The sequence below is a fragment of the Perca flavescens genome, chromosome 19, assembly GCF_004354835.1.
Source record: "Perca flavescens isolate YP-PL-M2 chromosome 19, PFLA_1.0, whole genome shotgun sequence".
Taxonomy (NCBI): Eukaryota; Metazoa; Chordata; class Actinopteri; order Perciformes; family Percidae; genus Perca; species Perca flavescens.
This window is the reverse complement of record NC_041349.1, coordinates 29,001,601-29,028,637: the sequence shown is the minus strand read 5'-3', so window position 1 is coordinate 29,028,637 and position 27,037 is coordinate 29,001,601. Positions and strand designations below refer to the sequence as shown.

The window sequence follows — 27,037 nt, the reverse complement described above, 5'->3', positions numbered from 1 at the left end:
GGGCTAGAGCTACAGTGCGAGGAAGAGATGCGGGTGAGAGGCAGTCCGGAGGAAGCACAAATAACCAAATGACAGGAAGCGTTCATACTCACTTTTTTTTTTTTACAGTGAGCCTCGAGCCCTATAGCGGAAAAAACAGGCAGGCGCGCGCGCCGAGGGCGGACATTGGAATTAAACCAACTGGTTTGATTTCATCCGCATCCTCATTATCAGAGGAAATCGTCCGCCATCCGCCCCTACAGTAGTGACCTAGAAAGTAAACAGTTGTCTGGCAGATGGAGAAACAGGCCGGAGCTGCCGGGGCGGCGGACGGAGCAGGCTCGAACAGAAAGCTCTGGGGCTCGCCGACCGGCGCACCAGCCACCGGAGAAACCCTGGACAGGTGAGTAGTAGACACTAGATGTTACAAGAATATGTCACACGTCGCCATTTAGCTAGTTTTTTTTTTTTTTTTTTTTTTTTTTTGCTTTCCACATATTTCCTACGAAATATTCAACAAAACATGTCATGAGTCAAGAGAGTCGTGGTTTTAAATCGGCGTAGACCCAATGCATAACATTTCAAACAACTTTTAAAAATGTTTTATTTCTCCAATAAAAAAAAAAAAACGGAGTTTGGAGTGACGGTAACGTTACAGTAACGTTAGCTATGATGGAGTAGCTAACAGTGAGTAGGCTACAAGCGTATCTAAAAATCACCATACTGTATTAAGAACAAGGAGGCGACAGCCTGACATGTTCGACATGACAGAATGGTCTACCAGTGGGTTAACAGACAGCTAATAGCTAGCGTTAGCTCAGTAAATCAGGCCTAGCTTATAGGGTAACGTTACAGTAGCCACCGCTAATGCACATATATACATTGACATATATAAAAGCATATATACTGTATATGGCTAATGCAGACCACAGTCACGTTTATGTACTGTAGGCGACGCTATAACGTCACAGTGACGTTAGCTAACTAGGTTTACAAATGCAGTGACAACGGTCTTTTATTTCCATTTTGAATAAAATTGCCCATTAGCTTAGTTTAGTCTCCACATATATGTTTTGGTTATGACTTGATGATGACATTCAGAATTTTTTCAAGAATATGCATTAAACGAGCATAATATCAAGTGAAATATGAATGGTAAATGTATGGTCGACCCACCTACAGGTAGCTAGACTATCTGTCCAATCAGAGTTTTCTGTTGCACAACTAAAACAACCTTTGAACGTACACATGTTCCACCAAAACAAGTCAAGATTACTGAGGTTATTTTGCAGATGCACCGTGGCTCCCTCTGGCACCTAGCACCCCCCCAAGACGATTGTGATTGGTTTAAAGAAATGCCAATAAACCAGAGCACGTTTTTCTCCCATCCTAGAATGCTGTGTGGACTAGCCAGACCCTCTTCCATGAAGGTCTGGCAATGCAAGACTATTATTACCATTGTTTGTTTACCAAATTATTAAGTTTTAACATCCAACATATTATTAGCAAATATAAATCCCCACTGCTTACTGGCCTATAGGTAAGGTAGTCACTAAGGCCATCCACAGATCCAGTCCATCCTGAGGATTCATTGTGCCACATGTATATCACATTAAAACATGATTTATAAAATCATGCCAACAATTATTAGACTATTTAAAGTTTAGTATTATATGCACAAAAAAAGGTATACATAGGCTTAAGGCTGCCCTTAAGGTTACTGTAGGCCCAGTTTATTTTGCAACTTAATTTTATACAGCATATGTAGTAGGGGGTCCCTGCTCCATCTCTCTTTCAGTTAAGAGGTCCTTGGTTTAAAAGTTGTTGAAGACCCCTGTCCTAAGGGGTATGACTGTTGATGGTAATTGTTGATTTTGTTTAGATGTGCCAAATTGTAATTATATAAGTGATTATTGGTCGGGCTGCTGAGCTAAAGCTATGCTAGTTGTTGGCATTTAAAGCTATACATGTTCATAAGAACAAAAACGACGAGGGGGGGATACAGTTAGAAAATAATGTTTAATGATAATGAAGAGGCATGGTTTACTTCATAGGCTGAGTACCTGTGTCACTACATTATCTGGGTCACATGACAGTGATAGAACCAAAAGATGTATCCTGGGATTAAAGAATAAATAAATGTTTTTATATTTGACAGAAAGAGACAATTCTATTGTTAATCGCAACTATTGCTGAGACAGTTAATTGCACAGCAACAACTGTTACAGCTCCGAGTTATGTCCCAAACATTTTGTTGGACACAAGATGGAAACAAGAAGAGCTCAAATAAAGCTGGAATAATAATAACAAAACACAACATAAACATTGTACTTTTGTAATCACTTCTATATTGCTGTTTTTTTAATTCTTTTTTAATTATGACAGTTAAGCCACAGCCAATGAAAAGCAACACTTCCTGCAGATGTTACACAACAAAAGCATACCAGAAAAGGGAGGGGATTACATTTTGTGAAACATCTGCGCAGGAAGTGTTGAGTTACATTGATGGCGGCTCGATGGCGATCGGAAAATTGTCAAAGTTGAAGGAATTGGGGGCAAAACATAACATTATCTTGTTATAGTTGATATTTTCTTGTCTATGTCCTTTCAGTCCAACAGGTTCTCATGTAGAGTGGTGTAAACAGCTGATCGCAGCCACCATCTCCAGTCAGATCTCAGGATCAGTGCCAGCTGAGGTCGGGAACAGGGACATCAAGGTAGCTCACGCTCGCACGCACAGACACACGCACACACACACACACACACACACACACACACACACACACACACACACACACACACACACACACACACCATGTTTCCAAGCCATGTTTCCATCCACATGTTTTAATGCGAATTAAGTAATATCAAATGAAAAATACCTTATGGAAACCGTAAAATTCAATTGAATTTCATGATTATCGACACAAAGTTTGGGAGGAGGGGGGAAGGCCAGTCTGTCCGTGAATCTCGGGGGCGGAGCTTCTAAGGGGGGGGTATTTGTTTGGCAGTTGAGTTCAAATATCAACAATCTTTGCGCAGAATCGCACACTGATGCTAACGTTATTTGCCAAATAAATAATGAATTGCGATTATGTTTTAGGTGATTTTATGGTTGCAACCCGCCATAAAACATAGGTAATTTCCGCCACGTGTTTCCGCTTTCTTTGCAGACATGGCGGGTGTCAACAAAGAAGTGGACGAATGAGGACTTTTTAAATTGATTTTAAGAGCGAAAAATAACATCTAGCATCTGCAACATTACAGCGATGTTTTGATAGCGTCGTCGTTGTCGGATTATAGCTGTCAGCTGGCACATAAGCGCTTTTACAACGTGTGCAGTATTAATCATTTGTAGGCAGCCATTTTGGCTGGCAAAACTTTTGTTTTTTTCCCGCAAATGTTAGCTCGAATGTTGTGCGATTCAAAAAATGAATGGGAACACCTTAAAATAGAGCTAAAGAAATAAAGATATACCATTTTGACCGCAAAACAGCATGTGGCGTGATCGCGCACAGGTTTTTATTGGCCTTAAAGCCGTTGGATGGAAACACACTTTTCCCGGCTTTATTCGCATGAGCGATCTCCAAAAGTGGATGGAAACATAGCTACACACACACACACACACACACACACACACACACACACACACACACACACACACACACACACAGTATTTAAATGCATGCCCTATTTCTCATCAGTGTGTTTTGTAACTGATAGGCTGGGAGAAGACCCGCTTTCATGGTAATGTATGCCCATGTGTGCTATGTATGCCTTTGAGTGTGTGTGGCCAGAGCTTGGTGTGTTAAGTGTATGTGAATGTGATGTGTCACAGCTGCTGTCGTCGTTTGGATTAGCTACTCTTGAGCTGCTGTGGGCAGTTTGTCTTGGTGTTTGGTGTTTTAAGCCCCCAACTTCGTCTTCCAGGCAGCGCTGCCTGGAAGACGAAGTTGGGGGCTTAAAACGCCATCGAGCGTTTGTCTTCTGCTTCTGCCTGCCACAAGAACACGTTTCACCGTTTCAACTCGTCCTCCGAGCAGTCGGTTGGGTTTGAGAGACGCAACATTGTTCAGTTTGGGTACGGACAACATAATAGCTGCTGGACAGAGTGTAATGAGTTCTACGCCTCAGCATGTGTGAAACACAAAGTCTCTTCAGTGTGAGTAGTACACTAGTTGTTCCCAAACCTTTTCACACGAAGGAGCCCCAAACTGACACAAATTAGACCACGGACCCCCATTTGATAAGATCTCCTCCCAGGTTCCCCAATCACCCAGCTTTTTAGATGTTTTATGACATCATTTTTAGTGCTGGGTACCATTCAAAACCGGTTCCTGAACGATGCTTTTTTTTTTTTTTTTTTTTTTTTCAATGCCAATTTTATAAAAATCCATTTTAACAAAAATAAGTTACAACCTAACAGAAAAATATTTCTCTTTATTTGTCAGCTCCTACTGCGTCTCTGTGCGTAACCTGCGTGTCTCTATGACGTGTAACGTTAGACAGCCAATCAGCGGCATTATTAGATCTTGGTAGAAGCAGGCTGCGTGTTTATTGGCTCACTGACGCCGATGAGATTTGCTCCTCAGGTATTGAATGAGGAGGCATTTTTCGATACTCGATACTAAGGAGGCAATTTGGTCCGTGCCTAAAAAGTATTGAATTCGGTACCCAGCCCTAATTAAATAAAACCCATGACCAAAATAGCCATACATTCTGTCATTCTGTTTCTTATGAAAGGAAATATAATGAAAGTCTTAGTGACAAAATGATTCCCCTTTTTTTGCATCAGAGCCCACTCAAGGACCCCTGGGTGTCCACGGACCCCACTTTGGGAGCCACTGGACTGAAGCATCGTGGTTCAGGTTAGCCACCAGAGCTGGAGGAGCCTGCCTCCTGTTTAAAGCTACAGTGCGTAGGTTTAGTTGCCCTCCCCCATGAGAAATGTAAAGAAATGACAACAACCCCAGTCGGCGCATTACAGTCATAATAGTGCGTTCCATTTGTACTCGGAAGTCGGAAACACTAGCGAACAGAATACGTTTCATAAATTGTCGCAAAAGAAACACGATGCGTACGTGAATCAATTCCCCCACCCCTATTGAACGTAGTTTGTGGTGTTCACACATTTGAAAGATGATCTTTTAGTCGAGACATTAGAAGTGTGCTCAGCGTGCCAGCGCTTTTCTGTTGCTTGGTTTGGAATGTGCATTCACACATATGTATTGGCTCAGCTGTTGTGCAGCTCCCTTATTATACTGTAGCAGGTTTCTGCTGTAGCATTTGCTTTGGGCTCTTGCGTGTTTGCACCTACGTGTCATCATAAATCGAGCGGCTACATTGCGCTATTTGACATGGGCACTTTCAAAGATAGATTTTTGCCAACAATATGAATAAGAAAGATATATAACCTGAATATAGTTGTTTCCGTTTCATGTGAAAACTATTTGTTTTTGTAAATGTGTGTGTGTGTGTGTGTGTGTGTAATCTCCAGGTGTCCAAGAGGCTGACTCCCAGGGTAAGAGTTGTAGACTTATCAGCTTGTCTTCTGATAAACGCCTCCTTCCTGTTATGCAGCAACATTTTGGGCCTCTTGACTTTTGGAAAAAAAAGAAAAGATGGATTGTGTTTTTGTTTATGTTTGGGCGCCCGGACAGCTCAGTTGGTAGAATGGGCGCCCATATATAGAGGTTTACTCCTCGATGCAGCGGGGCCGGGTTCAACTTCGACCTGCGGCCCTTTGCTGCATGTCATCAGAAAAAATGAAATACCACCTGATGTATCAGAGTTTCTCTCCACTGATGCAAAGATCAGATTCAATTGTCCAGCGTTGCCACAGAGCATGTCATGAATAGGTGAAAGTCATAGTCGCGCTTAACAACAGTTTGGTGCTGTGTCTTTAGTTGCGTCCGAAATGGCTTACTCTGCACTACTTGGTTACCCTGGTAACCGCTGCCGATCCCAGCTTTAGCGCCATCGCCAGATATGGCTTAAATTACTGAAAAAGGTAAGCAACTAGACCAACAGTCGCAGTTGATAAAATCACAGATTTTTATATGTATGAATGGAAATGAAAGCGTTTTTTGACATTACAGCGCTGCATTGTTGCTGTCCGCTTCGAACGTTGTTGTTACTACCGCATTGCATTGTGGGATACTTAAGCTGTCGTAGTGTCCAGTGTTTTGCATACTGTAGTATTTCATCAGAAGTAGTATGCAATTCACGTACTATTTACGTACGTTTCAGCCTACTAAATAGCATGTTACGCACCCTTTGTCTTCTTCAACAATGGAATGTGCAGGTCCTGTTTAGTGCAGAGTTGACAGGATGTGACTGTGTGTCTGAGGTGTGTGAACATGCCTGCAGATCATAACCACAGGTTCACCATCAGCACTTCCTCCATCGGAGCCACTGTACACTTCATCTCTGCCTCTCCCAGCTCGGTCTGCTTCCTCTTTTCTGTCTCTGTACCTTTCTTCATGCTTCTTCTTTGTCCTTTAGCCCTACATGCACTCTGTGAATTGGAACTCCTATAACAAGAGTTTTTTTTTTTTTCTGCAGTGGGTGGATCACTTAAATCTTCCCTGTTAGACCCTGACTGCCACACTGCGTTGGTCAGTTGTCCACTTTGGTTCGGACTGAAATGGCTCGGCAACTTTTGGATGGATTGTCGTGAAATGTGGTTCAGACCTAACTCTGACCTTTCCTCTAGCACCATCATCAGCTCAAACTTTCAATTTGTCCAAGACTTTATTACTAAATACCTGAAAATTAAATGGCACTCCCATTGGCATCAGTTGTACTTTTTAAGTGCTAACTAGCAAAGCATATTAGCTAACTTTGCTAAGATGAAGAACATGGTAAACGCCAGCATCAACACAGTCCCAGTTTCTCTGTCATTGTAACGTTTTGTGTCCCATTCATTCAGTCCCAGTGGAAATCCCTTTCCCCCATGTAGCCTTACATATTAAAATAACCTCTAATAAATGATCAGTATCAGCAGATCCCCTGGGTTGAGGTAACTGAATTGGTATTATGTTGGAAATTTGAGTGAGTTCTAAAGGTAACTTGATAAAGCTACGTTTAGGACTTTAGGTACCCTGCTCTGTGAAACAGGCCCATGGCAATGCAAGACTACATATATATATATATATATATCTCTCTCAGTCGTAACAGCATCAGTTTTTTTCACCTTGTAAGTAACGTGTGTGTGTGTGTGTGTGTGTGTGTGTGTGTGTGTGTGTGTGTGTGTCTCTCATCATGGTAAAATGTATTGTAGCAGTAACTACCACAGAGTGGTTTTGAGTACTTTGTCAGGTGTTTATATGTCTGTCTGACTTTCTGTCTGTCCGTCTGTCTGACTCTCTGTCTGTCTGTCTGACTCTGCCTGTCTGACTCTCTGTCTGTCTGACTCTCTGTCTGACTCTGTCTTTCTGTCTGACTCTCTTTCTGACTCTGTCTGACTCTCTGTCTGACTCTGTCTGTCTGTCTGACTCTGTCTGTCTGACTCTGTCTGTCTGTCTGACTCTGTCTGACTCTGTCTGTCTGTCTGTGGACAGATGTTGTCAGTGCGATAGCTTCACAGCTGTAAAAGATGCAGTCAGGAAATGTTGGAGGTGTGTAGCTGAGCTCTAAATAAGGGCAGAGTTAGAGCGTATGTTGGGATCCCATCACAAGATGCTCTCTTGTCTTGAAACTCTCAAGGACTGTAGCCAGCCAACACACTTTGGATATATAATTATGTGAATGCAGAATATGTAAAGCGTTTACATTTAAACCTACAAGGAAACACCGGGCTCAACAATAACAATACCCTACAAATAGAATGATGTCTTTTTACTGTATAATGTCTCTTTTTCTCTCTCTCTCTCTCTTTTTCTCCGTCTCTCACTTTCTCCATGCTGGCTCTCCCCGGCAGCAAGATTCACAAGATGAAGGTCTTTGTTACCATGGAGAAAGTGATTCTGAGCATCCTTCCAATGCTTTGGCAAGTCTCTCTGTCTGTCTGTCTCTCTCTCTCTGTCTCTCTCTGTCTGTTTGTCTCTCTGTCTCTGTCTGTCTGTCCCTTCTTTTTCCTCCCTCTCTGTCCCGGGCTGCACGCCTCATCCTGCTGCTCTTCTCGGTCTGTCTCGTCTCCCTTTGGTGCTGTTGTCCCACGGAATGACTGCAAGTAACAAACGCAGCGTACACGTTTGGAGTTTGAAGACGTGTTCATCAGACAGGGAGGGTCTAATGAAAGATGCTGTGGATTTGCATTGTGGGAAGTGTAGTGTTTTCCCTTAATGTGCTGGCTGGCATACATTTTATTTCATTGCTGTAGTGATATTATAGTTTCTATTAATATATTATAGATATTATACAGCACCGCTGCTGGACACATTTTGAGTGTTGAATAGTTAACGGCCTCCTGTTAACATCTCCAGTGTTAATCCATATGTGTGAATGTCTCATCACACCTGAAAGGGCATGGTTCATTTCTTTGTCTGTGACGGCAGCATGCCCCTCTCATTAACCGTGTGTGTGTCTGTGTGTGTGTGTGTGTGTGTGTGTGTGTGTGTGTGTGTGTGTGTGTGTGTGTGTGTGTGTGTGTGTGTGTGTGTGTGTGTGTATATGTGTTGGGTTAGCTTGCAGCAGGGGTCATCTGAATACAGTTCCAGAGAAAAAACCCTTAACAATAAACAGCGGAAACTTTAGTCTGCAGTGGTGATTGCTGTCTACTTCTCAGTCCAGCATCATCAGCAACATGTTCAGTAGTACTCTGTTAGGTGTCAGTGGTGCATGCTGGGTGTTGTGGTCCCGCTGATTGCTCTGTGTTGTGTACAGAACCTTCCAGCGTTGAGATACGGGGCGCAGGTCACAATGTTCCAGAACCAGGTTCCTTTGCTACCAGGAGAGTCCGTCCAGACTACAGGTACAGTAACCTCACCCCTGTGTCCATATCCATTATGTGGTTTATGTAGGAGTGTCATTTATGTAGGGGTGTCAAGTTCTTTTCAACATTTTTGATTTCGAAAATCGAAATGAAAAGCAGCGATTCCCCCAGTATGTTCTTCTCTTTCCACCCGCGCCTACTTGCGAACGTCAAAGAAAAACAACCACAGACACAGGGTAGCTTACCGGCTGGGAGCATGCAGCTAAAGACACAGGGTAACATTAGCTTACCAGTAGCCCGTAACTGCTCTTTCCCAGACACCATGGCCACTGCAGGAGTCGGAGATAACGAAGAAACAACAGAACTGGAAAATCCTCCCGCTTCCCTGAAGTCACCGGTGTGGCAACATTTTGCCTTCCACGTGACTGAGTTATGGTAGCAGCCTTCAGGTGCACCTCGTTAAACTAATGGTGCAGTCAATTGCACCTTGTAAACTCAGAGAACCTCAAACTGTTGTTGCAAAGGACCCTTTTGCCATCTGGTGGCTCCTGTTGTAGCATTGCCGTCACTGCTGAAGAACAATTTCAATCGGAAATTGTATCAGATCTTGACCTTAAAATCGAAAGACTAAATGAATCGTGGATTTGGAGACTCGTGACACCCCTAGTATTATGTAGTAGGCAATGTTTCTTTTTAAAACCTCACAGTGAATTCTTTACCTGCCCCATTAATCAGTACCTTTTTGTTTCTGTTTCACAATCTGTGTGTGTGCGTGTGTGTGCAGTCAAGGATGTGATGTATATCTGTCCATTCAGCGGTCTGGTTAATGGAACCCTGACCATCACAGACTACAAACTCTACTTCACCAGTGCGGAACGGGTACTTCACATCTCATTTTATTATTAATGATCACAGGACTGTTGTTCCTCGGTGCAGTACTGTGTGTGTGTCTTCGTAGCTGTGTGTTAATGTTATTCTGTACCCAGGGTTATTATAGTAAACGAAAATAAGCAGTGAAAAATTATTTTAGTAAACTGAAACAAAATAAAAAAATAAAATCTTCAAGAAAAAATAAATCTAAACTGAAACTATATTACCAGGTTAAAAAAAAACTAATAAAAATACACCCAAATCATTTAAGTTTTTATTTTTTTACAGAAACTGAACAGAGTTGACATTGACATTCCAGGAGATGGCGCTGTGCCGTAATGACTTCACAAAGATTAAACATTAAATAGCATGGCCGTTCATATGCAATTCTCTAACCCTGTATTCTGTGTGGATGTCTAGCTACATACTTCTGAGACATTATCTGGCCCTAACAAAAAACAAACTAAAACTGTACTGTTAAAATTAAAACTAAATATATGAAAAACTAAAACCTTTTTGAACAACTGAAACTAAACTAAAACTACTACAAACACACATCTGAAAAAACAAATTGTGTGTTGTGTGTATCAATGAACGACGCACACTCCGACCAGCAGTTTATTACTTGGTAAGTAACACAGGATAACAGTTACAGTAGTTTGTCACAGCCAGTCTCCCAAGGAATGCTAAAACAAATAAGAACGGATTGAATTTAAGCTCAAATGAAGCTAGCAAAAACACGATACATACAGAAAACACCATTTAAAACCCAGAAAGAAACAAAATTAACTGCATTCACTAAAGTAACTGAAAGCTAAAGATGACATAAATACAAAACACACTGACCAGCTCTCCATAGCAACCAATTTTTACTTCTACAATAAATCTCCGGAAAATATCCAAACGAGATAGAAAAAGCAGTATTTAAAACGAGACTGTTAACAGTATTAAAAAAAAAAATGTACTGGCTGATAATAAAATCATATAAAATGTCAATTGAAATGAATACACAGTGACGGTGATGGCAAGTGAACTCATAGACTCCGCTACATGTGCACATGCAGGAGTCTCCGTTTGTTCTGGATGTGAACTTGGGAGTGATCAGCAGACTGGAGACCATCAGTGTTCCCAACCAGGGAGAGAACACCAAAGGCCTGGAGCTGGTCTGCAAGGTACCGGAAAACCCACTGACCCCAGTTCATGCAAACGCAAATGTAAAATTTCAAGCCAAAAGGAATACTTGGAATTGATGGTGGAGGTAAATATTGATGAAAAAAGGACAAGTTTGTGAACGGGCAACACAGACTAAAAACATTACACACTGGACCTTTAAATAATCCGTTGCGAAAATGTAGGCAAAAACAATACTGCTACTCTCCTTTGCCCTCACTTCATCCCTCACTTTTCTCCCTTGACAGCACCTCTCTGCCTGTCCTCTCTCTGTCTCCACTGTTGCTCTCCTTTTTCTGTCTTCTGTGTTCTCATCTTCCCCTCTTCCATTCTCCCTCATCATCATCCTCTTGGACATTACCGTCCGACTTGTTGATAGAAGAACGTGTGAGCTATTAAAAAGGATACATTGCACTCTGCAAGCGTCTTCCTGTGGTGAATTTCAGGATAGGCTCATACCTTGCCCTCCTCATAACACATCAAAATGTTTGCTAGGGATGTGAAAAAAAACGCAGAAAATTGAACCCGCTCCGAATTTTTTCATGACAGACAACATTTTCAGAGGAAGTGTGTAAAGATTTATTTTTTTAAAGTTTGAAAGTTTCTGACCTTCATTTGGGGACCTTAAGTGCAATGCGTCTGCAGTGCCACTGAAAATAGATTGATGCTCTGATGTCCTCCCTTGGTCAGGACATGAGGAGTCCCAGGTTTGCCTATAAGACAGAGGAGAGCCACCCGGACGTGGTGGAGCTGCTGGACAAACACGCCTTCCCCCTCTCACACAGCCTGGTCAGTGTCACTCACATGTTTAGTTTAGTTTATTTCGATCACATAGATAAACAATATCACATACGTAACCTAAATGGTAAAACAAAACAATATAATGTGTCACCTTAATTCAAACAGTGTCATCTTAACTTATAATCAATAATGACTAAAAAGATGTAGGTTGGAGCATTTGCTTATTACACCTAACCTTTTTACATTACATTACATTCTACACACATGTCTTCATTGGCTACAGAGCAGAGCAGGGGTGGAAGAAGTATTCAGTTTTTTTTTTTTTTTTTTTTTACTTTATGGGTAATTCAGATTTTTTTTTTTTTTTTCAACCTGTACCCTATTTTCCCATGTTTTTGTGTGTAAGTGACTGATGGGAACAACAGTCTTTGAAATTGGTCCAGTATTAAGCGAGACCCCTCACATCCTGGTCACAAAACCAGCCGATAATCTGTCGAACACTCAGAAATAGCCCCCACCATAACAATGAACCAAGTCAATTATCACTGTTCTGCTCATCTGCCCCATGTCTATTTCAATCTTACAATTACAGTACTGTTATTAATCTCTTACCATTGCACCGAACTGCCTTGCACTATATTTTAGTCTCAGACATTGCACTATTCCCTCTTTCTCTTTAATTGTTATTGTATACTGTATCTTTTGTAAATTCTATTGTACTTTGAGAGCAAAGATTACCAGAGTCAAATTCCTTGTTTGTTTACGCAGACCTGGCCAATAAAGCTGATTCTGATTCTGAGAACGCTGTGACCAGCATGGTCGCAGCCGGGCTGCAATGTAACCCCATGGGGCAAATTTGCATGGTCAGTTTGGTCCATTACAAGTTCTGTTTTTTGGCACTGAAAGGCTAAGATTATTATTCTAAGTGTCTCACAACATTATGGAAAGGATCCCTACAGAGATAGACCTTTTTAAAACCTCTTTAAGACCTTTCTCGTTAACCAGAAACAGCTCTGAGGTCGCTAGTGCTAAACCCACCAGACTCCATTTAAAAAATCAATACGTTTAGCGTGTATAGAGCCAACATATTTTCACATGTAAATCGGTAAACTATGTGTTTATTTCTACCAAAACTAGAGTTGTGATGGTTGGAAAAGTGGCCCAAAACGGCTTTTCATAGTTTAATTTAGTTTCTGTTGACTTTGACTGAAGTGTATTTTACGATGCTAAAATGACTGTTTATTTACACAGTCTGGTGGGTTTAGCGAACGCAAGTTCATGGATGTTTTTATGTTTTAAAAAAAGGATCTTACTCTTTAACAGAAAGGTCGAACTCCTTAGAAATCCTTTCCATAATGTTGTCAGACACTTAGAATAATAATCTGAGCCGGTCAGTGGCAAACGAGCACTTTTGTGAAGGTAAATACAAGCCGGACAGAACTTTGCCCTATTAACTTACATTGGAGCTTATTTCGCTGACTGCCATGCAGTGTTCTCGCTTAATACTGGACCAATGTCAAAGATTGTTGTTTTGACATTGAAAAAACATAAGAAAATAGGGTCCAGGTTAAAAAAACACCGAAGTTACCCTTTAAGTAAAAGTAGTAATGCTACAGTGTAGATATGCTGTGTAAAAGTCCTGCATTCAAAATCGTACTTTAAAAGCATGAGCATCAAAATATACTATGCAGAATAATATATATTATATCATTGGATTAGAATTATTGATGCATTAATGTGTTCATCACTTTAATGTTGCAGCTGGTAAAAGTGGAGCTCATTTTAATGGCTTTATGTACTCCTGGGTAGTCCCACCTATATTATTACATCATCATTTATTAGTTGATTTATGTTTTGTATCAATAATCTAAATCTGCAGAGTAACAAGTAATTTTACTTGTCAAATAAATGAAATGGAGGGAAAAGTACAATGTTTCTCACTGGGATGTAGTGGAATAGAAGTATGATGTATAAATGGTATCAGTAGTGTAAATCCGATGTATTTTAGGAGAACCTTCCATAAAGTGAACTACAGTTTGTAAACTGCATGTAAATGTGACCGTGGCTGCACGCTAACGTGCACCCTGTGTCGCCCGCTGGCAGCCCCTGTTTGCCTTCCTGTACAAGGAGCAGTTTCCTGTGGACGGCTGGAAGGTGTACGACCCGGCAGCAGAGTACAGACGCCAGGTATCTGCACCGACACCCCCATCCATCTCTCGCACACACACAAAGTCTGACAGACTCCTAACGGGCCGGACACACGCTTAACGTATGCCGAGCGAATGCTCCAACACTACGCTTCCATTATAATCAATGCGGTGGTATTAGGGATCCACCGATTATTAGTGGTTACCATTAACCGATATTTGGAACCGATATGCAGTGCATTCTTTTGACACAAAACTTGTTTAAATGCTTTAAGCAATCATTTAATACATTAGAAACCTAATCCCCAGTAACAGATAGTCAGATGGTGTTGAATTAACTTTATCGGTTATCAGGCAAATAATACACCAGAGATAATCTGCAAACTGCCAAAAAAACGGCCTGATAAATCGGTCTATCCATAGTGCGTATGCACTTCGGAAATCTCCTCTACAAGTGTAGAAATGGAAAGTTTTCTAATTAGATTTTTTATGCAAGGTGTGTGTGGCCCTTTTACACAGAAATGGATCATAAAGTGTCTGTTTCTTTTAAAGGAAACTACCGATATACAGGAAACGACGTAATGAATGTCAATGAACGTTTTGAGAGTTTCTATTTTTATTTCTTGTTTCCTGTCACCTGCGTCATTTCACAATAGCTGACAGTAGATTGACGTTTTACAGTGCTGTGCCGGCTCCAAAAACAATCCCAAAGAAAAGCCCACCGTCTCGCCTGTGACTCCCACAATCTTACGCCGTGTGTGTGTGTGTGTGTGTGTGTGTGTGTGTGTGTGTGTGTGTGTGTGTGTGTGTGTGTGTGTGTGTGTGTGTGTGTGTGTGTGTGTGTGTGTGTGTGTGTGTGTGTGTGTGTGTGTGTGTGCTACAGGTTCAGCCAGTTACGCGTGCAGTGTAGCCAAAGTGTTTGTCTGATAAAGGCTCCAATGACAAAACCATGTGACTGTATTGATATTTATCTGTTGATTATGTTGTTGCTATGGTCATGATGGCATTTTGGTGTCATGGTTTCTGAGTTTAGGAGAATGTTCTACAGATTTGTACTGTGTAACTTTATATATACACTTAAATAATTCCATCAGTAAATCTATATGTTAAACTCACCTCGTGCTGCTCTCACTTTCTCTTTTTTTAACACAAATACCGTTTCATTATTATTATTATTTAATTACAGTTCCACTCTGCCATTTCTTTTGGTAACTGCTGTTAAGTTACTGTGAATGCAACTCAACCCTTCCTGCAAAAAGTTTAATATTCAAAGCTTAAAGGTAAAGGCAGCGATTATGTTTGCTGGACGACTTTTAATATTAAAATGTCTGTGCAGTGTCTGCGTGGAGTTTGATTGACGATAGCTTAACAGTGATAGAAAGACTACAGAATGGACCAATGACTGCTGTTGTACGGATGGAAAGTCTGGCTCCACAGGAAACCCTGAATAGTAATATTATATGGAATGTGATGTGTTTTGCCAGGGCCTCCCTAATGAGAGCTGGACCATCAGCAAGATGAACAGCACCTATGAGCTGTGTGACACCTATCCCTCCACCCTGGTCATCCCCACCAACATTACAGAAGAAGACATCAGACGGGTGGCTGTGTTTCGAGCCAAGCACCGCATCCCGGTCAGTCTGAGAAGCACATACCGTACAGTAGGGTTGGGTACCGAACTCGGTACAGGGTTTCCCGCAGAAAATGTGTTAGTTAAGGTGGTAGGGTTGGCATCTGACCGGGGGGTTACTACACACTACACTAATACACTAAATATAACATTTCAATAATAATTTATAAATAACCAGCTTTTCAAAACTTTTCAAAAATGTGCTCTAACAGTTTTACTGGCATGGCTCCCATTATCCTCCGTGACACGCTCTCTTCCACTTCGCCTGACAACTCTTCTCCAAAACAAACAGCTCTGTGATAATAGCTCAGCCCACAGATTCACTCACTCAAAGCAGATAGTATGCGTGAAATAAAAACAGAACACATAATTTCACTGTGTGTAGTGTTAACTACGCTAACTAACCGTGTGTTGTGAACCGTGTAGTGATTAAAAAAAAACAGACAACAGCTGTGTCTCAAAGACCGGGCAGCAGCCGGGACGTTGAGAATCCAGGCGCGAGAGGTGATGGATAGTTCGTCAAGTATTCACTTCGTTGAAACAAGAGAAGAAAGCCTCACTGATGTGAAGAACAGGACAGAGAGACATATAGAAATGCTTTCTGCCTGCCATATGCCACTCTTTGTGGCCACCCAGGCTCTTTGTGGACGGCATCTGTTGCTGCCGGTTTGGACACAGACACTGATACATATATAAATACTGTATATAATAGCTGTTGTTATAGCAACAAAAGCCATCTCGGCTGCTTTTTGGAACCAAAACGCTGCCAGCTTTTTCTTCTTTTTTTTTTAAACTACTAAAGCGTCCTAGTCAATTTTTTCTTGTCAAAAAAGATACCAAGTGTGAACATGGCCTAAATCCTTCTCGACTCGTGATTGGTCGGGCGGGTATATGGGTCCATCGGATCACTACTGCGCAGACTCTGGCTCCAAAATTACAACATGGCAGCGCCCGTAATTCCAGAATAACTTGGCTTCGCTTTTGTACAGTGGTAGGAAGTGGAGACGCGTCATCCATCTTTATGTACAGTCTATGTAGAAATTAGTAGTATTGTAGCTATATTATTTGCTAATGTGTGTAAGAATTTATGACACTGTATCTCAATCTGTTTGTGTATATTCAGATTTGTGAATGTGTAAAAGAGTCTCAAAATATGAAAGAAAAAAAAATAAAACGGAATTATTTGTGAGCGAAAGAAAACTGAAAAAAACAGTTTACAAATATTAAGTTACATTTTTCAAGTAATTCCCCAAAACAGCTAGTCATTGTAGTTGTGCAAACATCACTCATACAAGGGGAAATAGTGCATTTGTTGGGGACTTTTTTCAGCGGCGGATCAATCCACAGTTGGTGCTCTAATGAGTATTTGTGGCAGCAGGACGTGTGTGTGTGTGTGTGTGTGTGTGTGTGTGTGTGTGTGTGTGTGTGTGTGTGTGTGTGTGTGTGTGTGTGTGTGTGTGTGTGTGTGTGTGTGTGTGTGTGTGTGTGTGTGTGTGTGTGTGTGTGTGTGTGTGTGTGTGTGTGTGTGTGTGTGTGTGTGTGTGTGTGTGTGTCGTGTCAGAATAATCTGCAGTGTGTGTTCAGGATATTAAAGCGACATGTTGACATGTCCTCCTGGCCCTGAACTGACCCTGGTCTTCCTGTAGGTCCTGTCCTGGATTCACCCGGAGTCTCAGGCAACCATCGTCCGCTGCAGCCAGCCGCTAGTCGGCCCTTCAGACCGCCGCTGTAAAGAGGACGAACGCTACCTCCAAGTCATCATGGACGCCAACGCTCAGTCCCACAAGCTGACCATCTTCGACGCCCGGCAGAGCAGTGTAGCAGTCACCAACAAGGTGCAGCCCGCTTCCTGTTTTCTCTCCCTCTCTCCTCACCTTCGTGTCACACGTTGACTGATTTTGTTCTCTTTCTCCTTGCAATCCCTTCCGCCTCTGCTGCCTCCACCACATGCAGGCTAAGGATGGAGGGTATGAAAGTGAGAGCTTCTACCAAAACGTGGAGCTGAACTTCCTGGAAATCCCCAACATCCACGTGATGAGGGAGTCTCTGAGGAAGATGAAGGACGTGGTTTATCCCACCATAGACGAAGCCCACTGGCACTCCGCTATCGACCAGACACACTGGCTGGAGTACATACGGGTAACTCACACAAGAAAGGATAATAGTTTTTTTTTTTAACAATATAGAAAATCTCCAGGGTTGTTTTATTGTCTTAAAATTTGTAAACTATTAAAGGGTAATTTTGGTATTTTTCAACCTGGACCCTATTTTACCATGCATTGGTGTTAAAGTGATAAAAAAAACAACGCAATCCTATAGATAAATGTGCACTTTCAATTGACGTCCACTAAAAGTCCTGTTTTTACACCCTACAGGCTCAGATTATTATTCGAAGTGTCTGACAACATTATGGAAAGGATCCCTACAGAAATAGAGCTTTTTTAAAAGAGTCGGATAATGTTTGTTTAAGCAATAATAGCCTGGAAATCGCCAAACCCACCAGACTCCATGTAAATAATCAGGACTTTTAGCGTGTATAGAGCCAGCATATTTCCACCAGACTCCATGTAAATAATCATTACTTTTAGCGTGTATAGAGCCAGCATATCTCCACATGTAAATGGGAGAATTAAGGGTTTATTTCAACCAAACCAGAGTGGTGATTGTTGGAACAGAGGAAAGACGAACCAAGACGGCTTTTGATTTTGTTTCTGATAAAATTAATGTTTATTTAAATGGAGTCTGGTGGGTTTGGTGATGGTGATCTTACTCTTTAACAAAAAGGTCTATCTCTGTAGGGATCCTTTCCATAATGTTGTCAGATAGAATCACTTAGTATATAGTATATGTAATAATCTGAGCCTGTCAGCGGTAAAACAGCACTTTTAGTGAACGTAAATTGAAGGTGCGCCTTTGCCCATTAACTACATTGCAGCTTGTTTCACTGATGCCGACGGCAGTGGTCTCGCTTAAGGCAATCGTGCATACTTTCTGAGTAATGAGGAATTCTAAGTAATGACAACAAAACTGTCGGCGCGTCCACATGATACAAGCCTTCCGTAATCGCACACCGCCCCTCCTCCACACAGCTGCTAGTAGCCAAGGAGGACACGGAGGATAAAAACGGTTGAAAAAATACAGAAATTACCCTTTAACTGCAAAGGGTGTGTCATTAATATACTGTACTGGCAGTACACTCACATGTAAGTGTTGTGTGTAGCTGTTATTAGCAGGAGCAGCAAAGATAGCGGATAAGCTGGAGTCTGGAAAGACGTCGGTGGTGATTCACTGCAGCGACGGCTGGGACCGCACCGCCCAGCTCAGCTCTCTGGCCATGCTGATGCTGGACAGTCACTACCGCACGCTCCGAGGATTCCAGGTCAGTCGCCGCATCACAATAACTACATTGAAAAGCACACAATATTCCAGTTTTTTGTGTTTATTCCGATTAAGCTGTTAATGAAAATGAATATTCCACTATTATTCCCGTTTGCATGCAGCCATGCAAACCAAATTTAAAATGAAAGTCTTTCGTAATGTTTAAAAGTAGGTGTGTTTCTCCTTCTTTTTCTTTTGGCCATGCATCTCTTCTCTTCCACAGCCCTGCAAACAACCATAGCAACGCACAGACCTCACCGTAAACAGGCAAGAGGCCGTAAACTGTCACAAACTGCAGTAAAAACCCTGATTCAGAATGCGCTGTATACATGTCCGAAGAATGCTTCTAAAACCCGAATAATACCGCAATATCCCACGTCTTAATGAAAAATGCTAAATTCAGAAAAAAGTCTTAAATATCCAAATTGGATATGCTGTTTTACGAGCCATATCAAATTTGCAATATTGTCATATTAGGAATAATAGTGGAATATTAGTGTGCATGTAAACGTACTGTGTGTCAACTATGTACTGTAGTCTTTATCTGTACAGTAGTAGAATAATATACTGTGTGTGTGTGTGTGTGTGTGTGTGTGTGTGTGTGTGTGTGTGTTTGCAGGTTCTGGTGGAGAAGGAGTGGATAAGTTTTGGACACAAGTTTGCTGCTGTAAGGAACAGGGCGTTATTCCGATGATATCATCGTTACATCACCCTTACATCATCCTTAATGACTCCTAGACTCACAGGGTGTAGTTACACGTCTAAAACCCAACTCCATTTTTGATGCATATTTTCCTGGTTTCAAACAAGAAAACAACACTCAATATAACATTTACCAGCAACATAAAAAGCACATGGCAACAAGAAAATTAAAAATACAAAGTAAGTATGGGTGCACCACCAAATCATTCATGAAAAAAGTTGCGAAAATCCCACTTTTCATACTTATACGTATTGTGTGACACATCACCGGTGGTGGAAGAAGTATTCAGATGCTTTATTTAAGTAAAAGTACTAATACCACACTGTAAAAAATACTCTGTTACAAATACAAGTCCTGCATTGAAAATGTTACTTACGTAAAAGTTATGTAAGCATCATCAGGGAAATGTACTTAAAGCACTCAATGTAGAAAAATCCTCCCATCGTAGAAAGTGTAAAAGATCCAAACAGTTTTGTGTTTAATGGTCTGATCATTTCAGCTGGACTTGTAGGCTGTTATATTGTTGGCTAGTTTACTTTGTAACAATCAGATTTTATAAACTGCATGTGTTTTGTGTGCAAACATCTTAGTTTGTAAAGTAACTAAAGCTATAACAGATGAATGTAGTGGAGTAAAAAGTACAATATTTCTCTCTGAAATGTAACAGAATAGAAGTAGAAAGTGGCATGAAAAGAAAAGGTCAAGTAAAGTACAAGTAGCTCAACATTTGGACTTAAGTACAGTACTTACATTCCACCAAATGCACATTACAGCCACGCTTGTCTTCATGTTGGATAAATATTACACACATATAAAACCTGATGTCCATAGTCTGTTCCATGTCTATTGATAGTATTGCTCTGTGTGTTGCAGCGCGTGGGTCACGGCGACGAGAACCACGCTAACTCCGAGCGCTCGCCTCTCTTCGTCCAGTTCATCGACTGCGTCTGGCAGATGACTCGACAGGTAAGTCTCCGTCCAACTACTACGAACCCAGGACATGTCCTGACACACTGGAGTATATGTGCGACTACCATAGATTGTAAAGAAATAATGGACAAAGCTTCTGGGCCTGAAAAGTGAAGCCAATGCGAAAGTGCCATAAAGCTGTTTATGGTGTAAAGTGTATGGGAAAATGACCCTAAACTTACTTCATTTATTAACCTCAGTAAACATTTTCAAAATGAGTTCATGGTCTCAGTCGCGAATTTCAAATCTTTTTCCATACAGCATGAATCAAGGACAGGGGCTTAGCGATGCGTATCCATGGCCCTGTGTACATTACAGGTGCCGTAGGTAGGATTGGGAAGAGCTGTGCACTTATTTTTTGGGCTGTTTTCTTCTATTAAACGTTGGCCCTCTCATTATGTGTTTTTTACTTCATTGAAGTTAATTGGAACATTCAGTTGACTGAAAATGTCTTGTTCAGCATTCAGCCAACCAACCAAGCTAGCTAGCTAGCTACCACTTAGGGCTGGACGATATGGAAAAAATCAGATATCACCATATTCTACACCAGATATATCGATATTGAGACGATATTGTAGGGTTGACAAATGGTGCTTTCACTAAATATTTTTTACAATGAGATTCTAGATAAATAATCATCAATGTGGTAAACAAGTTTCAAGTGAAATCATAGAGAAAAAAGAAATAACTTTTTTCCAGATATATACTGACTGATGTTGAGTATCATCAGTCATTTTATGATATCAGATGTACTTATTATACTTACATACGTAACTAAATTTAGTATAAATAAAAGTTTAAAAAAAACCTTGCTTATGAACTTTATTGTGGCTTTCTTATAGTGAAGCACACTATTCAGGGTTTCCACACTTTCCTAAACATCCAATTCAAAGTCTGACATCAACAAAGAGAAAAACAGAATTAAAATAAAAAATTATGAAAAAATTATCTTTCACTCGTATGAAAACATTTCTTGCAAGTAACAAGAAAGATGTTTAGGGGGAATGTAGTGGAGTAAAAGTGAAAGTTTGCATAAATATAAATACTGACATTAAGTACAGATACGTGACCATTCTGCTTAAGGACAGTACTATGACATCACTGCTGCTACGCCCATTATTGTTACAGTCTGTGGTGGTTACTCATTGTCATGAAGCAGCACACATAAAATACACACTGATATGCTCAGCCAATGAGAATGAGCCTGTTCATGTGCACGGGGGCTCAATGGCAGACATTTAGAAGCCTTCCACTTGTTGCTCCTCATCACTTCTGTTTCCTTCTGACTGCAGTTCCCAGCAGCCTTTGAGTTCAACGAGCTGTTTCTGATCACCGTGCTGGACCACCTCTACAGCTGTCTGTTTGGTACATTCCTGTATAACAGTGAGCAGGAGAGGGCGGCCAAGGTACATGCCATCATTTTGTTAACGGGGGGGGGGGCGGCAAAGGCTGATTTATGGTTGTGCGGAGGCTCCACGCAGAACTTTCTCCATAGCCTACGTAAGTGGACTGAGGTTTATGGTTGTGCGTCGGTGTGTGCGTCGATCTCTTTAAGAGAATAGCAGGGCTGGTGTGTGTGTGTGTGTGTGTGTGTGTGTGTGTGTGTGTGTGTGTGTGTGTGTGTGTGTGTGTGTGTGTGTGTGTGTGTGTGTGTGTGTGTGTGTGTGTGTGTGTGTGTGTGTGTGTGTGTGTGTGTGTGTGTGTGTGTGTGTGTGTGTGTGTGTGTGTGTGGACTCTAGAGTCCTAGTGAGAGAAACAAAGTGTCTCCTCTGGTCTTTCTGACCACGGTGGGAAATCTGGAGCAGGAGAAGTTAACCCTCCTTGTTTATGGAGGAACCAGGAAATGAGTTGAGGGGGGGGATGCAACGCTACCTAACCACGGCCAAGAAAGAAAAGTGCCCATCAGGCTACGGTGTAGGGTACCTATCTCCACCTACCTACATATGTACCCACGGCGTCCATTTAACGCAGAAGCATAATTAAATTGACACGTCGCTCGGCCGTGGCTTGGTATCGTTGCATTTCTCCCCTCCCGTCACTCTCTCACTCGCTCTACCACGCGCTCGCCATGCACGCACTCATGCCGGCCCTGCTACTCTCTTAAAGTAATCGGCGCCGACTACAACGCACAAGTATAAACTTGAGGCCACTTACGTAGGATACCGTGAAAGCTCTGCGTGGAGCCTCCGCAGAAGCCTAAATCAGCCTGTAAGGGGTCTGTAAGAGCCTTGTCCCATTAACCTCTCTCTGTGTCCTGTGTAGGAGGTGCAGACCCAGACCGTGTCCCTGTGGTCCTACATCAACAGGTAACGTACTGACCGTTAAATTGTAATTACTCAAATGAGTAGTTTTTTGTGTACTTTTTAGAGTAGTTTTTAAGTATTAAGTGTGTTTTGTTTGCTACATTTTAAATCCCATCCGTTACTCTCTCCAACGTTGTTTTGCGCCGTTGCTCTGGCAAAGTACCCGTCAACAAACTCAAATGGAAAGCGCTGTAGGGCTTTATGCACTCATCAAATCGCAAAAGACCATTTCATCCTATAAAAAAAGTAACTTTTACTCTGAGTACATTTTAGGTGAGCTACTTTTTACTTTTCCTTGAGTAGATTTTTATACCGGTGATTTTACTTAAGTACTTAAGTAAAAGTTCATCAAAGTAATAGAACTTTTACTCAAGTATAGTATTTTTGTACTCTTTTTCTACCTCTGAACGGTAGTACAAAGAGACGTTGCTATGGAGATGATAAGCTGTGGTTGCAAAAAGTTGCAAGTTTCCACTGGTGTGGTGGCGAGTCTTTGGTCTGAACCGGGCTTTAAAGGAACACGCCGACTTATTGGGACTTTGTCTTATTCACCGTATCCCCCAGAGTTAGATAAGTCCATACATACCCTTCTCATCTCTGTGTGTGTTGTAACTCTGTCTGACACACCCACCGCTAGCCTAGCTTAGCACAGATCCTGGAGGTAACCGGCTCCATCTAGCCTAGCTTAGCACAGATCCTGGAGGTAACCGGCTCCATCTAGCCTAGCTTCGCACAGATCCTGGAGGTAACCGGCTCCATCTAGCCTAGCTTAGCACAGATCCTGGAGGTAACCGGCTCCATCTAGCCTAGCTTAGAACAGATCCTGGAGGTAACCGGCTCCATCTAGCCTAGCTTAGCACAGATCCTGGAGGTAACCGGCTCCATCTAGCCTAGCTTAGCACAGATCCTGGAGGTAACCGGCTCCATCTAGCCTAGCTTAGCACAGATCCTGGAGGTAACCGGCTCCATCTAGCCTAGCTTAGCACAGATCCTGGAGGTAACCTGCTCCATCTAGCCTAGCTTAGCACAGATCCTGGAGGTAACCGGCACACACAGAGATGAGAAGGGTATGTATGGACTTATCTAACTCTGGGGGACACGGTGAATAAGACAAAGTCCGAATTTTGTCCCAAGTCGGCGTGGTCCTTTAAGAGGGATGGTGAGAGGAGCACTTCTCTGACTGTTGAGTGTTGTCCCCTAACAGCCAGCCGGAGGACTTCAGCAACCCCTTCTACGTGGACTACCAGCACCATGTTCTGTATCCCCTGGTTTCCTCCAGACACCTGGAGCTGTGGACTGCCTACTACGCCCGCTGGAACCCCCGCATGAGACCCCAGGTACACCGCCGATGGAGGAGGGGGGGAGGGGGTGTTGAAAGAAGTGGAGTAGGGAGCACTGCTGGGTCTTTGTGGTGATCTTTGGATACTTCAGGTGTACTGCGCTCATTCCATCTCGTGTGAAGGGCTCATTGCACGGATACAAAATGGCCTCTAATGCAAGTCTCCTCCAAAAACAGTCCATCTGGACTACGTAGGTCTTCATCAGGGACCCGACGACCAGAGTCCAGCAGCCCTCGCCTCGCAAAACTCTGTTCACAACAAACTCACGCTGAAAATGTCAAGTTTAGAAGAAAATTTGTCGTGCAACGAGGCAGGCCTGCGTCCATTTCCTCTCTAACTGGGACATTTTGGCACCGATTGGTGGGGATTTGCTATGGACGAAATTAGCTAGATTCCACCAAAACAAGTTCCTTCCTGAGACTATTTAGCAGAGCCACCATCACCTCTCCTGATATTACAGCTTTTTCTTTTAAAATTCCAACTTTATTCTTTATTTTTTCTTAAAAAACAATAAAAAAATACCCAAAATGTGTGTGTTCCAGGTGCCGGTGCACCAGACGCTGAAGGAGCTGCTGATCCTGAGGGCGGAGCTGCAGCGGAGGGTGGAGGAGCTGCAGAGAGACGCCACCTCCCACTCCCTGTCCTCCTCCTCGGAACACTCGCCCTCCCACTCCACAGGAACGCCCCTGCACGGCGCCGTCTGACACGCACACACACACACACACACACACACACACACACACACAGAAACACAGAGAAAAACCTGCATGCAAACGCACGTAGAAACACACACAGACAGACACACACAGTAACACACAGAGAAAAAACTGCATGCAAACGCACATAGACACACACACACAGACACGGACACACACACAGTTTCATGCGTGTTTTAGCCCACTTACAAATACTGATGTTTACAATGTGAAGGAGGTTTTACAAAGAGATTCCTAATTTTATATTAACAATCCTAAATACAGTTTTAGCAAAGAAAAATCTCTGTTAAGTTAAAAAAAAAAAAAAAAAAAAGTATTTAAAGAAAGTATTACAGACTAGCCTGACACAGAACCTGTGCTTATTATTTATATTATTTAAAAAAAATAAATAAAAATACTCCCCATTCAGAAAGACCAGCTTCCCCGGTACTGTGGGATTCCTCCCACTCCCACTGTGTTTTTGTATGAAGAACTCTCAGGGCTCAGTTTGACCTGTAGTGGTGGAACCCAACCACTGCACGCTCCCTCACACCTTCTCTTCCTCTACTCTGCCGGTGATGGGAACCACTGTTCATGTTTCATCTCTTCAAAGTCATGAGCAGAAAAAAAGAAAAGGTGGAATAGCAGTGCCAAAAAAGGCGCTGTTATCCCTCAGCTGTAAACCGTGCCACCAGCTCCCTGCACCTCCCAACACTGCCTCAAGTCTCGTTTATGCTTCTGCGTTAAATCGACGCCGTGGGTACCGTACGTACGTACGTACGTAGAGGCGTGTGGCGATAGGGACCCTACGCCCTAGCCTAAAGTGCTCCAACATTCTCCAACTACACATCGCACAACTGTGATTGGTCCGCTCGCCCGTGGCTTGGTAGCGTTGCATGTCGCCCTAGTCTCGTGCCCCCGCAGAAGCATAAATCCCACTTTACTGTGCATGTTTTTTTTCTTTATTTGTATAACAACTAGTCTTTTTTTAGTGGTTTCTCTTTCTTTATGTTGCCTTTCCGTGCCACTTTGTCCCTTTACTGTAAATCCCTTGGATTTCTAATCAGTGTTTCTCACACATGACGCACACTGCAGGTGTGTGTGTGGGTGGGTGGGTGGGTGGGTGAAAGCAGCAAGTTCTTAGAACAGTGTTACTATAATTAGAGAAAATATCAGTAAAATATCATCGTTTTTTTTTAAATTGCATTTCAGATTTCACACCATAAGACACATACATGTTCAAATATAAACAATCCAAATTGAGTGAGAGACACAAAAAGAAATATATTAAACTTACAGATTAAGATTGTTAATAACAAATTATTATGACTAATGGAGCCAGAAAACTTCCGGTCACTTTCTTAAAGCTTTAGAGTGTAACTATTTGATATTAATAAACGTCTGTTACGTTAAATCCGTTGCTACCCAGCTAATTAAGACTATCAGGCTTGTGTCATGTTGACGCTCCGACAGCGTTGTTGTCATGACTCCGAATTCCTCACGGGGGAGACGGAAACTACGCTCTGTAGCTTTAAATCACAGGTCAATTATTTTAGAAGTGTTTTCTGGAAATCCCTAATATGATCTGTACGTGTTCTCTCACGGTGAACGTGCTTTATGAGAGATTTGTCACCTGCCTATCCTGAATCCAATCACATGACCAGCACTTGGGATCATTTTGCCTTTATTTATTTATTTTTTAATATTTTTTGGGGGCATTTTTTAGGCCTTTATTTTCACAGGACAGATGAAGACATGAGAGAGAGAGAGAGAGAGAGAGAGAGAGCAAAGGGCCGCAGGTCGGAGTCGAACCTGCGGTTGCTGCGTCGAGGAGTAAACCTCTATATATTGCCTTTATTTGAAGAGTGCGCCGTCAACAATACCTTCATCTGATCTGGATGACAGTTGGTTCTTCAGAAAATGAAACCACATTTAAAGAAGATCAGGTTCAACCCTCACACCTCTGTCCTCTTTCTTTTGTCTCCTCAGTGTATCTGACATCCCTTTTATTCTAATGTGATATAATCTATAAATCACACTGTCTACCTGTGGCATGTCATCGTGATTTTTTTATTTTTTTTTATGTAAATGTGTCTAATTGTGAGACGTTAAACCTCCTAATGAGCCATACTCACTTCTGACATTCCACTTAAAAAAAAAAATTAAAACAAAAGGAAGAATGAAAAACTCCAGTGTCGTTCTTTGTCTTTTTAAACGGTTTTATTGTATCGGTTCAT

At 42.0% G+C, this 27,037-nt stretch overlaps 1 protein-coding gene across 4 annotated transcripts; it reads left to right on the top strand.

Moving 5' to 3' along the window:
- Positions 1-24,874, top strand: mtmr1a (myotubularin related protein 1a). Of its 4 annotated transcripts, XM_028564248.1 has the most exons (20): positions 15-33; positions 109-382; positions 2,591-2,696; positions 3,703-3,726; positions 5,477-5,500; positions 8,806-8,893; positions 9,639-9,733; positions 10,789-10,896; positions 11,585-11,683; positions 13,739-13,822; positions 15,267-15,416; positions 17,059-17,247; positions 17,366-17,551; positions 18,633-18,791; positions 19,410-19,457; positions 20,367-20,459; positions 21,755-21,868; positions 22,725-22,768; positions 23,970-24,102; positions 24,648-24,874. In XM_028564248.1, exons 2-20 carry the CDS (start codon positions 276-278, stop codon positions 24,807-24,809), a joined length of 2,013 nt encoding a protein of 670 aa, XP_028420049.1. In that variant the 5' UTR covers positions 15-33; positions 109-275; the 3' UTR covers positions 24,810-24,874. The 4 variants fall into 4 exon arrangements, with proteins under 4 accessions (XP_028420048.1, XP_028420050.1, XP_028420051.1 ...); XM_028564247.1 differs by having other exon boundaries at positions 1-382; XM_028564249.1 differs by lacking the exon at positions 3,703-3,726 and having other exon boundaries at positions 1-382.
- The last annotated feature ends 2,163 nt before the right edge of the window (positions 24,875-27,037 follow it).